This window comes from Phyllostomus discolor, chromosome 12 (genome assembly GCF_004126475.2).
Source record: "Phyllostomus discolor isolate MPI-MPIP mPhyDis1 chromosome 12, mPhyDis1.pri.v3, whole genome shotgun sequence".
Lineage (NCBI taxonomy): Eukaryota > Metazoa > Chordata > Mammalia > Chiroptera > Phyllostomidae > Phyllostomus > Phyllostomus discolor.
Window position 1 is genome coordinate 21,460,500 of NC_040914.2, and position 15,607 is coordinate 21,476,106.

The following is a 15,607-nucleotide window of genomic DNA, read 5'->3' on the forward strand; positions in this document are numbered from 1 at the left end:
CAGGCCAGCTACATCTCTGGGCTCAGGCCCCTTCCTTCCTCACCAAAACCAGCAGGTTAGCACTATCTAATCTCTCATTGTGACCGCCCCTCCCCCCCTCCACACACTCCCTTTTGGGATTATAAGGGCCCCATCCTGATAAGCCTCCTATCTCAAGATCCTTAACTTAATCACATCTGCAAAGTCCCTTTACCAGATAGGGTCCTGTTTTATGGGTTCAGGGTGGGGGCCTCTTTGGGGGGTGGCTGTTACATGGCCCTCCACTCCCTGCACCGCCATCCCGAGTACACATGCCCCTTTCCCCAACATCTCTTTTCTTTGTGCCGCATTCTCATTGTATTCCTATCCTTTCCATATTCACAATCGCGCCTAATGGATTTGTCTGTCTTCTCTGCCTGCTAAGGGAGTTCTGAGAGGCAGGGATTTTTTTTTTTTTTTTTCTGTTTGGCCTGTGGAAGGGTCCCCGGCCTCTGAAACATTTCTGGCACACAACAGCCAGACGCTCCATCAGTATTTGTGAAGAAAAGCAGCTGGAATGGAAATCTGTTTCTTGTCACGGAAAGAAGCTCGCAGAGCAAGCGCAGGAGTAGGGAGGGGTGAAGGGACTCGCTCCGGGCTGCCCAGTCACCCCGGGAGTGAGCAGCGAGGAGACTACACACAGAGGCCATGTCTCCTTGCACGCTTTATTTCTGGCCATTCTGGGAAATGTCCCCAGGATCTGACTGGAGAGATAGGAGCAGTCCACTGTCGGGGACAGGGAGACCCTGGAAACTCGAGGGACTGGAGCTTACCATCCCTAACATCCTCGGGAAGGAATGGGGGTTTCTGGAAGGAGTGTCGGGTCCCTGCAGAGGTGAGGACTTGCAGGGGGTGGGAGGCCCCAGAACGCCGGGTGCTGGGATGACTCATGAGTTGGCTCTGATGGTGTCCTGGATCCACTTGGTGAAGTGGCAGAGGTTGGTGTAGACCCCGGGTTTGTTGGGCTGACCACAGGGGAAGTCTCCCCAGGACACGATGCCCTGTAGGGTTGTGTTGCAGACCACGGGACCCCCGGAATCACCCTGTAGGGGAGAAAGGGAGGCACAGGGAGAAGAGGAGGTGTGGGGAGGTGGAGACAGGGGGACCCACAGATGAAGGAGTTACAGGCAGCAAGAGATAGAAACACAGAGATGGAAATGTAGATAGGTGAAGAGGCACAGATAAAGACACACAGAGGGAGGGAGGGAGAGAGAGAGAGGGGAGGGAGAGAGAGAGAGGGGAGAGAGAGAGAGAGAGAAAGAGAGAGAGAGAGAGAGGGAGAGAGAGAGAGATGATATTAACATTTCACCCAGCATCCAATTACATTCCTGTCTACCCTACCCCTGTCTGTCTCCCTCATTGCACCTTGCTATTGCTCTCACTCTCTGCTCCAGCCTTGGGGTGCCGCATTCCTCCTATTATACACTTGTTCCTTTCCCCTCCTTACTCTTTACCCATCCTTGACACCAGTCCTTCTTGTAGCTAGACCTTACTTTCTCTGAGAAGCCGTTCTCAGTTCCTGGAAGAGAGTTTCTCAACCTGGGCACCTTTGACGTCAGGGCCGGCTAGCTCTCTGCTGGGAGAGGCCGTCCTGTGTTGTTGTGAGATGGCTGACAGTGTCCTTGGCCTCTACACACTACATACCAGTAACTGCCCTCCCTTCCCTCCGCCCCCATCCCCTGTACCTCTGTGATAACCAAAAATATCTCCCAGCACTGTCCTGTGTCCCCTGGGGCTGCAGGATTACCCCCAGTTAGAAACCGTGGATGAAAACGGGGCTCCATGGCAAGCCTGAAAAGCCCAATAACTGAAAGTAACCCCACAGGATGTTCCAATCATTAAAAATAATCCTGATTTTGAGTGGGTTATTGCAAGAAGTCATGTTTTATGCAACAGATTAACCTTCACCTTGAGCAAGCTCTGTCCATTGGTTTTGTGCATCTGGGGTAAAAATATGCTTCATATGCCAGAATGGTCTCCTCTCCAGATCTGCAGAGTAATGCCCTGGTACCATGATGAGAGGACCCCAACGTTCCTCATTGTTAGCTTTTACCCCCATAGCTCGGTAACTATGTACATGAGATAGTAACTATCCTGCATCCACTGTGTGAAAGAAACATGTATCTCCTCATGTTACTTTATATTCCATCCTAGAGATCACCATCCTCCTTAATCTACCATCAATGGATATCATGTAATCTTCTTTATAGCTTCCCCACTTAGTCTGACAACAAAAGAAACTACAGCACTGATATTCCCTGGAGCATTTTCTCAATCTTTAGAGATTGAGATTCTGGGTCTGGCAGCTCCAATAAACTCTTTAAACCTTAACTGAGGTTTGGAACCTCTTTTGGAGACAGAACTGCCCCCTTGGACTAATTGGGGTTTCTGATCCTTAATTCTCCACAGCTAGTAATTATTCTCCTATACTCACCACTCTTTACTGTCATTTCTTATTTATGTTTATACAAAATTATGAATGATGACACAGAACCTGGCATCAGCTATAAGGATGCCTTAGATCTGGCTTTTTTTTTTTTCCTACCTGTAGACACTGGTTCAAGGCAGAAGAGCTTTGCTCCTTGGAACCCTAAATTTCAAGTTTACTCTTTGTCATGACTTTTGGTTTAAGAACCCTGAAGAGTTTCTTTGGGGAGGGAGTCAGTTTAGTGCATTGAGCCTTGACTCCTTGTCTGTCAGATAAGGCCAATAATAACAACACTTGAGTGACTTCATCGGCTGATGCATGTGAACTACTGAAAATCGTCTCCATTCATTGGAGACGATTGGCTGTCCTTACTATACTATTCATATTAATATTGTTGTTGTTATTTCTTCCTTTTAGTGGCCAAGCCCAGACGATGTGCTGGTATGAAAAAGCAACCTGTAGTCTGTGCACAAAACCAAACCAAACCCCCAAAACAAAACAACCCAACACAAGCACTAAGCTTGCCTTAGAGAAAAGCTAAATGGCTTAAAATGCTGCCATTCAGATTAGACCTGTTTTCTTCTGATGAACCCTGTCCCCACTCCTCTGTCCAGATCTGTGTGCTTCTACTGTAGAATTGGGAGACCTGGGGAACTGTTGAGAGAGTCATGTTTGTAAAATTTGGGGGGAACCGGTTAAGAGCTTGATAATTTATACCCCAGTAGAACCCCTGAGGGCCTGAATATAGGGGAAGGCTCCTGAGTGCCGTCTCAGTTTAACTTTGATTGCTGTCATCCTCAATGTGTATGTGACTTCCATGGGAACACAGGCAAGCTCTGTGTTGGAGATGAGGAAGCATGGCTGAACATTGGCCTCCATCCATTTCTCCAGCCTCAACTCCTACCAGCCCCATCTGCCCCACAACACCGTCCCCAGACACAGTGGCTTCCTTCTGTTCTTTGAATCAGCCAAAGTTCTCCCGGCCTCAGGGCCTTTGCACATGCTTTCCTTTCCCTTTAACCTTTGCAAGGCTGGCTCTGTTGTGTCATTCAGTCTCTGCTCCACTGCCATCTCTCCAGGAGGCGCTCCCCACCATCACGTTGAATATTGCTTCTATCACTTGCTATCATAAAACTATGTTTTATTTTCTGCATAGCCCTTACCACTCTCTGAAATTATTCTCTTTAGGCAGTTTCTTGGCCATGTTTTATTTTTTCTACCTTTTTGCTGTTCCAGTCCTTTCACCAACTTTTTTTTTTATTGATATTCTACGTTAACAGTTCCCTCTCTTTAAAAAATACCTGGCATGGGTTTCTGTTTTCCTCCCTCAAGATGTCTTACCAGCATTTGCTGAAAAACTTTCATGCTACAAGACACATAACTGCTGTCTGCTTAAAATTTGCCAAAATAAGTAGGCAAAACTGATATGTCTATTATGTGAAGGGTGCCCCTTGCGATATGATCTCTGTGCAGTGCCCAACCTGCCCAACCACACAAAGCAGGCTTTCGCTCTCTCTTTCTCTGTCTGAGCTCTCTTATGCAGTAGCCACCAGTGGCATGAGGCTGGCGGCAAGTGGAAGTGGTTAGCCCAAGTTGAGATAGGCTATCAGTGTAAAAATGACACTGGCGCCCTGGCTGGCGTAGCTCAGTGGATTGAGTGCGGGCTGTGAAACGAAGTGTCGCAGGTTCGATTCCTAGTCAGGGCACATGCCTGGGTTGCAGGCCAGGGCCCCCAGCAACCGCACATTGATGTTTCTCTCTCTCTCTCTCTTTCTCTCTCCCTTCCCTCTCTAAAAATAAATAAATAAAATCTTTAAAAAAATGACACTGGCTTTCAAAGACTTACTATTAAAAAAAGAATGTAAAATACCTCATTCATAATTATTTCATATTAATTACATTTTGAAATGATGGTACTTGACATACATGGGGGTAAATACAACATATTATGAATATTGTTAATTTTATAATAATATTGAGGTGCATTTCATAACTGTTTATTTTTACTTTAAAAAAAATGCTGCTACTGCACCATGGCTGGATGGTTCAGTTGGTTAAAGCATCATCCCATACACAGGAAAGTTGCAGGTTCGATCCCTGGTCATGGCACATACCTATCCCAGCCAGGGTGTGGATGAGAGGCAACCGATGGATGTTCCTCACATCAATGTCTCTCTCTCTCTCTCTCTTTCTCTCTCTAAGATCAATGAACCATATCCTTGGGCAGGGATTAAAAAAATGTTGCTACTGAAAAATTTAAAATTATATGTATGCCTCACATCGGATTTCTTCGGGACAATGCTGTTGCACACTATGAGCTCTGTGAGAACAGGGGTCCCAGCTGATCTGGTCATCGCTGGATCCTCAGTAACCTAGCCAGGTTCCTGGCTCCGTGGTTGGCACACAGTGTGTGTCTGATGCACGAACAGAGACTTCTCAGTCCTCACCTGGCAGGAGTCTCTGCCTGCTTCATCGCCGGCACAGAACATGGTGTCATTTATCTGTCCCGGGTAGGACTCCTTGCACCTTTCTCGACTTAGCACGGTGATGTTCAAGCACTGGAGGACCTTGGGGAAGTTCACTGTCAAACAGAGACATACAGAGTGGGATTGCAGTGAGTGTCAGAGAAAGGCCAGGAGGGGCAGAGTGCTCAGGCAGAGGCAGAGAGAAGACCTACGTGGGCAAGCCTCAGGAGGGACCTGGACACTCACCCTGGGGACTGCTGGTTGTTCCCCAGCCAGACACCAAGCAGCTGGTCCCAGCAGGTGGACAGTGGGAGGAGATGTTGATGGGCTTGACATACTGAGTCTGTTGGACCCTTCTGTTCAGTTTGATGAGCATGAGGTCATTGGAGTGGGCGGGGTGGGAGTAGCCGGGGTGGGGGATGGTTTTGGCCACTCCAAGCATCTGCTGCCCGTGCTCATACATGGGTGACGTGGCGTGGTGGCCAAGACGGATCCTGACAGCTCTGAGGAGGACGGGGCAGGTTACCACCAACCCTGAGTTCCATACTGGATCTAATACCAATCACAGCCACAAACCAGTCCCAACCCCAGTCCACCCCGTCCTCACTCCGGCCCAGCACCAGCACCTTCATCTCCAACCCCATGCATGCCCCACCCTCACTTCGTTTCCCACTCATCACCACCCCATCCCCAACCCCACCCCGAATCTTTTCCCTACAGAAGCCCCCAAGCTGTGCATCCCTACCCCAGATCTACCCATCCCAACCTCAAATCCAACCATCTCCAACCCCACCTGTCACTAATCCCAGCTCCATCCTCAATCCCACACCTATTCCCCATATCAACTCTACCCTAACGCCACCCCAAATTCCATCTGCTTCCAGTTCTATCTCCACCCCAAACCAGGGACACAGGCACGCCCATCCCCATTCCCAACCTCTAACCCTACTCTAAGCCCCTTTGTAATCCCTTCCCCCGCCCCCAAACCATCAACAGATGCATTCCTCACCCTAAACCCAATCCACTCTTAACTCCCACCCCTCTCCCCAACTTACCCCCTTCCCCGCCCTACTCTTTTCTCCCAACTCCGATCCCCAACTCTACCTCCCCCTGCATCTCCAGCTCACGTCTGCCAGACCCTGCCTCCACGCTTCCTTCCTGTTCACCCTCCCCCAGCCCTGTCCAGCCCTCCTCTCGGAGCCCCACTCACTTCTTCCGGCAGTGGGCAGCGGTGAGCACCCACTGCGGGTGCACCAGCACGGCCCCGCAGTACAGCTGGCTGGGCCTCAGCAGCAGGGAGGCCTGCCACGGCTGGGCGTGCTGCTCGCAGTCGGTCCCGTTGACGATGCGGTTGCTGTTGCTGCTGCTGCTGCTGCTGCCGCCGCCGTCGTCGTCCCTCTGGGTGTCCCCTCTGGCCTCAGCCCCAAAGTCCTGGGTGCTCCCCGAGGCCCCCATGCCAGGGGAGTTGTTGCAGGAGACAAAGTCATTTGCAAGAACAGGCTCTGGGTGCAGAAAACGGGCGGGAGGGGGCTCGAGGGTGGAGCTTGGACTCAGAGGGTCGGTCTTAGGATGTCAGAGCCTTCCCTCTTCCCTCCCTCCCTCCCTTCTTCCTTCCTTTTTTTTGGACGTCTGATTTCTGAAGGGCGATTTTGTTGAGAAAGCGGGACTAGGGGTTTAGGGGCGGGGCCAGAGCTCTAGAAGCAGAGCTTGGAGAAATGTGGAACCCCTGAGAGGGAGCGACGCTTAGAACTCGAGCGCAGTATCCAGGTTCGGGTGGTGAGACCGGGCTCTGATGGGACCTCAAGGTTCCTAGGAGTGGTTAGAGCTTTTTGGGTGGGGCCAGGGGACGGTAAAAATTGGACCTTGGGGTGGAGCCAAGGCTCAGGGGGTGGAGCCTGAGGGTAGGCCGGAGAATAGGGCTTTGGAGGTAGGACCTGGTTTTAAGAAGTGTGGTCAGGCCTCAGTGAACAGGGTCGGGGCTGGATGTGCGAGGGGCTTGGAACCGACTTGGGTAGGGCCAAGACCAGGGGCACATGGGGGAGTCCTCCTACAACCAGCCTTGACTTTGGGAGAAGATGTGGGGCCAGGTTCTAGGACCTGAGGACCGGAGGTGGGGCCTGGCTGAAATGGGGGGAGTCACAGAGGCCGGGCCCCGAGGAGTTGGGCAGAACCCGAGGGCCCCTGACTGGAGATGTGGTCATCACTTGAGGTGTGGTGGAGGGGAAGGGTCGGAGTCGGAGTACACAGGTGGGGAGAGCAGGACCGGGTGGGGGGGGCGAGCTCAGCTTGGGGGGCGCGGTGGAGGGGAGAGCAGGGCTGGCTTTTTGCATTCTCAAAACAGGCATGCCTGCTGAATGCTCCTGCACACCAGCACCAACAGACACCCGCACCCCACTCCATCCCCAATCCCCCCGAGTTTGTTCACGCGTTCATACTCTTGCTGATGACCCAGAGAAGCGTTATGCACACACTCCATGCAACACGCACACACGCAGTTACACACAGAGACACGCATCGTGGCCCCAGGGACAGCCACACACCCAGCTCTGGTGCTGTGCACACTTCCGAGGTGCACCCACTCGGGCCGGCCTAGCCTGATCTCACACGCGCGCTGTGTGGCAGAGAGGTGTCTGCAGGCCTCCTATGCACACATGCGCAGACTGCTCCCTGGACTCCCGCACACCGGCTTGACGGCTCCGCGACAAGATTCCGCTCCGTGGCCCCGGCATGCCACCCACTTTCACACGGCCCCTGTCTCAGAGGGACAGGCACTTCTGTGTACACTCGGTCTGCTGAAGCAGGGACGGGGACGCCACGCACGGCTGCTCCGCCACATGTGCAGCCCCGCACAGACACGCAGTCACGTGCAACCGCCCGTGGGCAGAGCCTCAAGCAGTCCGACCGTCACCAGTGGCGCCACGCAAAAGCTTGCACTCAGCCGCACTCACACAATCACAGATATGACGTGGACTCACACCCACCCAGTCCTGGAGCCAGCCACATGCGGCCCCCCTGGGACAGGCACTCCAGCGCCACACAGTCGCCCACAGCTTCATCGCGCACACGCAAGGCTCTGGTTACCTGTCACCCTCAGAGTCAGAACTGTGATCAGGGCGCCGACCGTCCACATCCAGGGGCGTCCTGTGGTAGCCATGGTCACTGCGCCTGGCAGGGGAGGCCAGAGCGGAGCGAGGCGCAAGTGACTATGGGAACCCGTTCCCCCATTCCTCCCGTACCCCTTTTCCCAGGGCAGAGAGGGACCAGGTGGGCACTGCCCACCCTCAGCGCCCGGTTGAATTTCGGGGTACCCAGCACCCCGTCAGTCCGGGCGAGGAGAGAGGACAGGGAAGAGAGACCTGCATTCAAGACCAGAGCCAGACGCGGAGACGCCTGTCGCTCGCAGTCCCCCTCCCCTGGCCTCACCAGCGCGTGTCCCCCAGGTAGGGGGTGGGGAGCCTGCTCCCAGCTCAGCCGCAGACTTCTCGGGCCTGCGCCGTCCTGCCGCCGCCTCCTACTCGGCTCCAGCACCCGGCCTGGGTTATAACCACCCACTGCCGCCTGGGGCGCATTCCCGGGTAGTGAGGCGCCCTGCCGGGCCTTAGCAATCACTCCTCCGGCCTCCCCACTACGTCCACCCCCAGAGCACCCCCCACCCAGTCTCGAAAGTCACTCCCTACCTCCCAGGCCCCGGGATGCGGAGGGGTCTCGCTCTGGGGGCGCCTCTTGGCGCCAGGGTTTTTCTTTCTTCCTCGAGCCTTCAACTCACCTTCCGTATCATCTTTCCATCCTCTGTCTCCGCGTTTTCAAACTCTTCTATCCTTCCTTCTCTCTCTTTCTGCTTCCCTCTGGGTCTTTCTGAGTCTCTTTCAGTATAAGGCACCCACGGAGTATCACTTTTTGAGTCTCTCTCTCTCTCTAACTTCCCTGCCCCCACTCCCGTGTAAGGATCCTGTGTGCGTCTCAACGTGCCTGTTTCTCTGTCCCAACCTCTCTGCCTGTCTGTGTCTCTATATCTTGCTCTTATCTGCCTCTCCGCGATCCTCCCTCTTTTTAATGGTTCTGAATACGTTGTATGTCAAACATACTTTGGAATTCTTAAGTCTGCTTTATTTTTTTAATTATAAGTACTTTTCTTTATTTTTTAAATTTCACTTTATTGGTTATGCTATTACAGTTGTCCTGATTTCCCCCCCATTAGTCCCCCTCCACTCAGCACCCCTCATTCCCTCAGGCAATCCCCTTACCATTGTTCATGTCCATGGGTCATGGGTGTATGTTCTTTGTCTACTCCATTTCCTACACTGGACTTTATATCCCCAGGGCATTCTGTAACTGCCTATCTGGACGCCTTAATCCCCTCACCTCTTCACCCACTCCCATCTGGCAACCCTCAAAATGCTCTCTGTATCCATGATTCCGTCTCTTGTTCTTGTTTGCTTAATTTATTTTTCAGATTCAATTGTTGATAGATTTGTATTTTTGCCATTTGTCTGTAGATTTGACCTTCTTTTTCTTAAATAAGTCCCTTTAACATTTCCTATTATAATGGTTTGGTGATGATGAACTTCCTTAGTTTTTCTTGTCTGGGAATCTCTTTATCTTCCCTTCGATTTAAAATTATATCTTTGCTGGGTAGAGCAATCTTGGCTATAGGTCCCTGCTTTCCATGACTTTGAATATTTCTTGCCAATCCCCTCTAGCCTGCAAAGTTTTTCTTGAGGAATCAGCTGATAGTTTTATGGGTGCCCCCCTTTAGATAACTAACTTCTTTTCTCTTCTTCTTTTAAGATTCTCTCTTTATCTTTATCCTTTGGCATTTTAATTATGATGTGTCTTGGACTGGGCCTGTTTTCATCCATCTTGTTTGGGACTCTGTTTCCTGGACTTGCCTGTCTATTTCCTTTGCCAAATTAGGGAAGTTTTCTTTCATTATTTTTTCAATTAGATTTCCAATTTTTTTTCTCTTTCTCTTCTCCTTATGGCACCCCTATTACATCAATGTTGGAATGCTTAAAGTTGTCCCAGAGGCTGCTTACACTATCCTCATTTTCTTTTATTGTTTTTTCTTCTTCTTGTTCTGATTGGTTGTTTTTTTGCTTCCTTATGTTCCAAATCATTGATTTGATTCTTGGCTTCATCCATTCCACTGTAGTTTCCCTGTAATTTTTTCTTTATTTCAATTAGTGTATCTGTTGTTCTTGACTGGATCTTCTTTATGCTGCTGAGGTCCTCACTAAGTTTCTTGAGCATCCTTATAACCAGTTTTTTGAACTATGCATCTGATAGATCGCTTATATCCATTTTGTTTAGTTCTTTTTCTGGAGTTTTGACCTGTTCTTTCATTTGGGCCATGCTTCTTTGTCTTTACATAAGGGCAGCCTCCCTGTGTTTGTTTCTATGTAGTAGGTAGAGCTACTTTGACTCTGTATCTTGGGAGTGTGGCCTAATGTAGTAGGTATCCTGCAGGATCCAGTGACACAGCCTCTCCCATCACTCAGGCTGGGTATTCAAGGTGTGCCCTTTGTGTGGGCTGACCACACCCCACTTTGTAGTTGAGCCTTGATTGCTGTTGGCAGGTCAATGGGAGGAATTTACTCAGGCCAGTCAGGTACAAGGACTGGCTGTGACCACTGACCACCACCTTTTGCCCTCTGTGAAGGATCAGCTGTGCAGGGGCAAGGTGGTGGTGCTCCAGCGTTGTCTGTTGCTGTCTACTGGGTGTGCTGGCCCCTGGGGTTTCCTAGGTGGTGCAGGCCAAGGTTAGCCCCAACCTGTGTTTTGCCTAAAGCCACTCTGCCTGAGCTGTAAATCCATCTGAGAAGGCTGCTACTTGTGCTGGGCTTGGAGATTCCCAGGGGAAGCCAAGCTGTGAATCCATGATGGCTGCTGCTAGTGCAGAGGCTGGAGCTCACTGAGGCCAGTGGTTGTTTGTTTGAGAGGATTTAGGAAGTTGTGAAGTAAGAGCCAAGATCAGCCATTCATAAGGAAAAACAGCTTGGGTAGGCCCTTAAATTGGATGGGATGGAGTCTGTTGGGATCTCCAAGGCAGGTCAAACAGTGTTAGCCATGTTGATGGAGTCTCATATGTGGCACTGGCTTGTCTCAGGAATCTCAGGTCTGTGGGGGGAGAATTTAGGAAAGGGACAATGGCCTCTGCTCTCCTTGATGATAGACACTTCAGTTTTTTCCTGCATGTCACTGGTGCCTTTCAAGCTGCTACCCCAGTGCTGGAGCTCAGAGGGAATGAGTCTGAGTAGCTGGGTCTGTGTGCGGGTTCTCTAAGAAGAACTGCTTGGGGCTCCAGCAATTTCTGCCACTGACTCAGTCCCCGCTGGTTTATGCAGCCAGAAGTTGTGGAAACTTACCTTCTTGGCACTGAAACCCTGGGCTGAATACCATGGTATGGGGCTGAGACTCCTCTCTCCCAAGATATTCCTCCCAAATTTTTATCCACCACATGTGGGTGAGGGACCAGCCCATTCTATGCTTGTACCCCTCCTACCAGTCTGGGTGGATATGGTTTCCTTTCATTCTATAGTTGTCACATTTCAGTTCAACTCAATTTCCTGATGGTTCTGAATGGTGGTTGTTCTATATTTTAGTAGTAATTTTGATGTGGTTGTGCAAAGAGCTGAGCCAAATCTGTCTATGCCTCCATCTTGTGTCTCTGTGATTCTCTTTTTAGAAGATTTTTTTCATTTTTAGAGAGAGAGGGGGAGGGAGGGAGAAAGAGAGGGAGAGAAACATCAATGTATGGTTGCCTCTCATGTACTCCCTACTGGGGACCTGGCCTGCAACTCAGGCATGTGCCCTGACTGGGAATTGAACTGGCGACCCTTTGGTTCACATGCTGGCACTCAATCCACTGAGCCACAGCAGCCAGGGCTTGTCTTTGTGATTCTTGATTAATCTCTCTACACCTCTGGGTCTCTGTCTTTCCTCTCCTGCATCTCTTCTTTGTGACCCTGTCCTTTTCAATCTCTCTCTCTCTGTTGCTGGTTCTAAGTATCTGTATCTCTGTCTTTCTGTCCCTCTGTCTCCTCCACTCTGCATTTTGGGCCCAGAAGACTCAGGCCACTTTACCAAGGGATCCCCTCAACCTTTTCTGCCCTTCACCCTGGGACTGGGTCTACAGAGCAGAAAAGGGCAGGGATCCAGTCTGTGTGGTGGCCCAGCTGCACAGCCAGGCGTGGGTGAGGGTTCTGGGCAGGGCCACCCGTCGCTGAGGAAACAGGCCAAGAGGCCAAGACAGGGGGGTGGGTGGCTCCTGGCCCTTTCAGAAATGGGGCACTGGGTGGGGAACCCAAAATGCAGCTTCTCCCTTGCTGATCCTGGGCCATCTGAGGTTGTTTCTCCTGACCTCTTCTCCATCCCATCTCTTTCTATGTGCCCACAACTCTCTGCACCCTTTTCTTTTCTTTTCTTTTCTTTTCTTTTCTTTTCTTTTCTTTTCTTTTCTTTTCTTTTCTTTTCTTTTCTTAAAAATGTTTAATTGTTTATGCTATTACAGAAAAATATGGAATGCTTCAGGAATTTGCATGTCATTCTTCCACGGGGGCTGTGCTAATCTTGTCTCTGTTGTTCCCACGTCAGTGTTGTGTTGCTGAAGCGAGCACTCTGCATCCATTCTAACTGTGACTCCAGGTTTCTGACCCGCCTGGGATGTACGAGTCAAACACTCATTCAACAGGTATTTGCTGAGCACCTACTGTGTGCCAGACTCAGGTCTATTCATGGACAAAATGGACAAAGACATCTGGAGAGGCTGCCCTTGTGGAGGTCACATTCCTGAAAGTGAAATCCTGAGCGGTCTTGCTCCCTTCTGTCGCCCAGCACCTGTTGAAGGGAGGTTTTAGAGTCTGCGATGCTGGCTTAGTGCACAGGGGGGAAATACCTTAAAAAAAATTAAATTCTGAGCCCTGGCCAGTGTGGCTCAATTGGTTGGACCATTGCCTGTAGACCAAAATTTCGGTCATGGGTTTGATTCCTGGTCAGGGCATGAACCCGAGATGTGAGTTTGATCCCCAGCTGGGTGTATGTATGAGAAGGAACCAATCTCTCTCTCTCTCTCTGCTTCCTCTCCCTCTAAAAACAATGAAAAAAAAATTCTTGAGTGAGGATAAAAAAATAAAAATAAAATTCTGAGATTCATTTTGGCAATTATGAGGAATATTTCTTGTGTTAAAGTGACAAATCCAGCAACCTAGTACTTTCTTAGTGTTTTAAGTTTAGCTTACAAACTTTTTCATTTTAGATATGTCTTAACACACTTTTATGTTTTTTTTATAATAATGCTTGGTCTCTTTTACAAACTAGGTACTGTATCTTTAAACATCTTAAACTACATTCTAAAATGAACACATCCAATCTCTTTTGGAAGTCTTTCATTTGTTAGACAAACCTCCCAGCATTAAAATACACTTTTATCCCTCTGCACGTTACATTTATAAAAATGACCAAGGTGCCATGGCTGGTGTAGCTCAGTGGATTGAGCACAGGTCTGTGAGCCAAAGCATTGTTGGTTTGATTCCCAGTCAGGGCACGTGCCTGGGTTGCAGGCCATATCCCCAGTATGGGGTATGCTAGAGGCAAGCATACATTGATGTTTCACTCCCTTTCTTTCTCCCTCCCTTCCCCATTTCTCTAAAAATAAATAAATAAAATCTTTAAAAAATGATCAAGGTTGCATTTTTTCAAGTTTTCCAACACTGGATATAAAGTTGGTGCAACTCCAACTGAAAAATCACAGATCAGTGACATTTCAAGCTGAAGTCACAAGGCTGTCCCTATAACAAGTAACATCTCCTCAAACATACAAGCACCTTCAGTACAAACTGTGCAAAGATTCTACTTAAAACACCATTCATGTTGAAGACTGGGCCTTTAAATATTTTTCTGCTTAACTTGAAAACATATCAGAATTGAAAGAAGACTTTCATGTGGCAGAGCAATGACAAAGGCTGCTTCCTGCCATCCAAATCCTGACTTGGCCACTAGTACCTGTAAGGCTTTGGGCCAACCAGGGAGCCTCTCTGAGCCTCAGCTTCCCTATCTGTCATTACGGCACATAATGGTAGCTAGCTCCTAGGCTTGCTGTGAGGATTAAATGGCTTAATATGTACAACCCTTTGAACAGTGCCTGGCATGTGCTAAGTAACTATTATTATTATTATTATTATTATTATTCATGAAGGAAGAAGAAGAAAGGTTGTTGGTTTTAATCTGGACGTTGATGGATTGCATTCCTCCTGGTGACCCAGGAGCATTTCATGGCCCTAGTTTTTGTTTATAACTTGTAGAAGGGGTTGGTCAAGGCAGGCCCAGAGACTTCCCATGACTCAACATTTCCATGTTGAGCTCATGAAAGGCAACCACTGCCTCCTATCACATCCCCTTGATAAAATTTCATATTTCCTTGGTTCTGAAGACATGTAAGTACTTTTTCTCCAACTCAAAAGATCTTTGGAACCAAGGGCCTCTATTTTTTTCAAATGCTTCCTCTGTCTTGGGACCCCATCACCCTTCCATCAAAAATGACACAGGATTGACTTTGTTTAGTAATTGCTAGTTTCACTCTACTCTGTCCTGGGCAAAAAAAAAAAGCCTGCCTTAAATATTTGGGAAACAAATGGGTTAACTTCTCTGATCCTCCCTCTGTTCCTAAATGTGTTTCTGCTCCTAACGCCAGCCCCATGTAGGGCCCTTTCTCCTCTCTTTCTGGGGAGCTATTACCTGTCCCACTCACCCTCCTGGGAGGACATGTGACTTAGATGTTATTTTTGTTTTCCTCAGGGATGGTGCAGTGGGGGTTGTGTGTGTAAGAGAAGAGTACCTCTCTGAGGACAGGCACAGCCCTGGGGGTTGGGGGCAGAGGGTGTACCTCAGTTCAGGGTCACGTGTCTGCTCCCCTCATTTCTTTAAGGGCCTCTAGTCTCTCCTCCTCCCTGCCCATTCCTCTCACCTCAAATGGTCCCCAGTGAGATTTTCCTAATAGCCAGATCTGACCTCCTGCTTCCTTTCCTCAAGGTCCTCAGGGTCAAGGCCAAATTTTTCTGCCTGGCATTCAAGGCCCAGCACCATCTTCCACTGATCTACATTTCCAGTCATGTCCCCACTTCTCCTGCCTCAGGCCCCAGCTGCCACCATCCTGAGCCATGTGCCATCTCTGGGCACACCCCCGAGCTTTTCTACAGGTTGCTCCCTCTGTGAGAATGCCATCCACCCAAACTTCTCCTTCAGTGAATTTATGTTCAGCCTCTCTTCCCCAGCACCCCAGCCCCAGCCCCAGCTCAGCCCTCATCTTCTCTCCATGCACCATCACCCTGACCTCCTTCTGATCTCAGCCTCTTCTACCTGGTCCATCCTACATACATCTCCAGTGCTGCTCCTGCTCACAACCCTTCCATGACTCCCCATTGCTGTCAGGAAGAAGTCCCAGCCTCTTAGCCTGGGGTTTGAGGTTGCCCTGGTCCAAGCTATTCTCTCCCATCACTTTTACTACACACAGTGGTCTCCCAACCCTCTCACCCTACAAAGGGGGGTTAGGAGAGAGAGCCAGCCCTGAGGGGCAGCACAAGGTAAAAGACTCAAGGGTGTCTCCCTGGAGCAGAAAATATGTCAAACTGAGCTGTCAAAATAACTAAGAATATCTGGGTTTCAGAGCAGCAGAAGTGGGAGGAAAACAAAAAGCATCACC

General features: G+C 49.6%; 1 protein-coding gene and 1 non-coding gene across 3 annotated transcripts; both read right to left on the minus strand.

The window, feature by feature from the left end:
* Window positions 1–381: 381 nt before the first annotated feature.
* LOC114510958 (kallikrein-5-like) lies at window positions 382–8,904 on the minus strand. 2 transcript variants are annotated; one of them, XM_028529506.2, is made up of 6 exons: window positions 8,678–8,904; window positions 7,993–8,076; window positions 6,122–6,413; window positions 5,158–5,414; window positions 4,894–5,027; window positions 382–1,061 (listed from the first exon to the last, which is right to left on the minus strand). In XM_028529506.2, exons 2-6 carry the CDS (start codon window positions 8,063–8,065, stop codon window positions 906–908), a joined length of 912 nt encoding a protein of 303 aa, XP_028385307.1. In that variant the 5' UTR covers window positions 8,066–8,076; window positions 8,678–8,904; the 3' UTR covers window positions 382–905. The 2 variants fall into 2 exon arrangements, with proteins under 2 accessions (XP_028385307.1, XP_028385305.1); XM_028529504.2 differs by lacking the exon at window positions 8,678–8,904 and adding an exon at window positions 8,335–8,483.
* Window positions 8,905–12,421: 3,517 nt separating this feature from the next.
* On the minus strand, window positions 12,422–12,526 carry LOC114511773. Its single transcript, XR_003685740.1, has one exon. It is a non-coding gene; the product is annotated as a U6 spliceosomal RNA (small nuclear RNA).
* Between the last annotated feature and the right edge of the window lie 3,081 nt (window positions 12,527–15,607).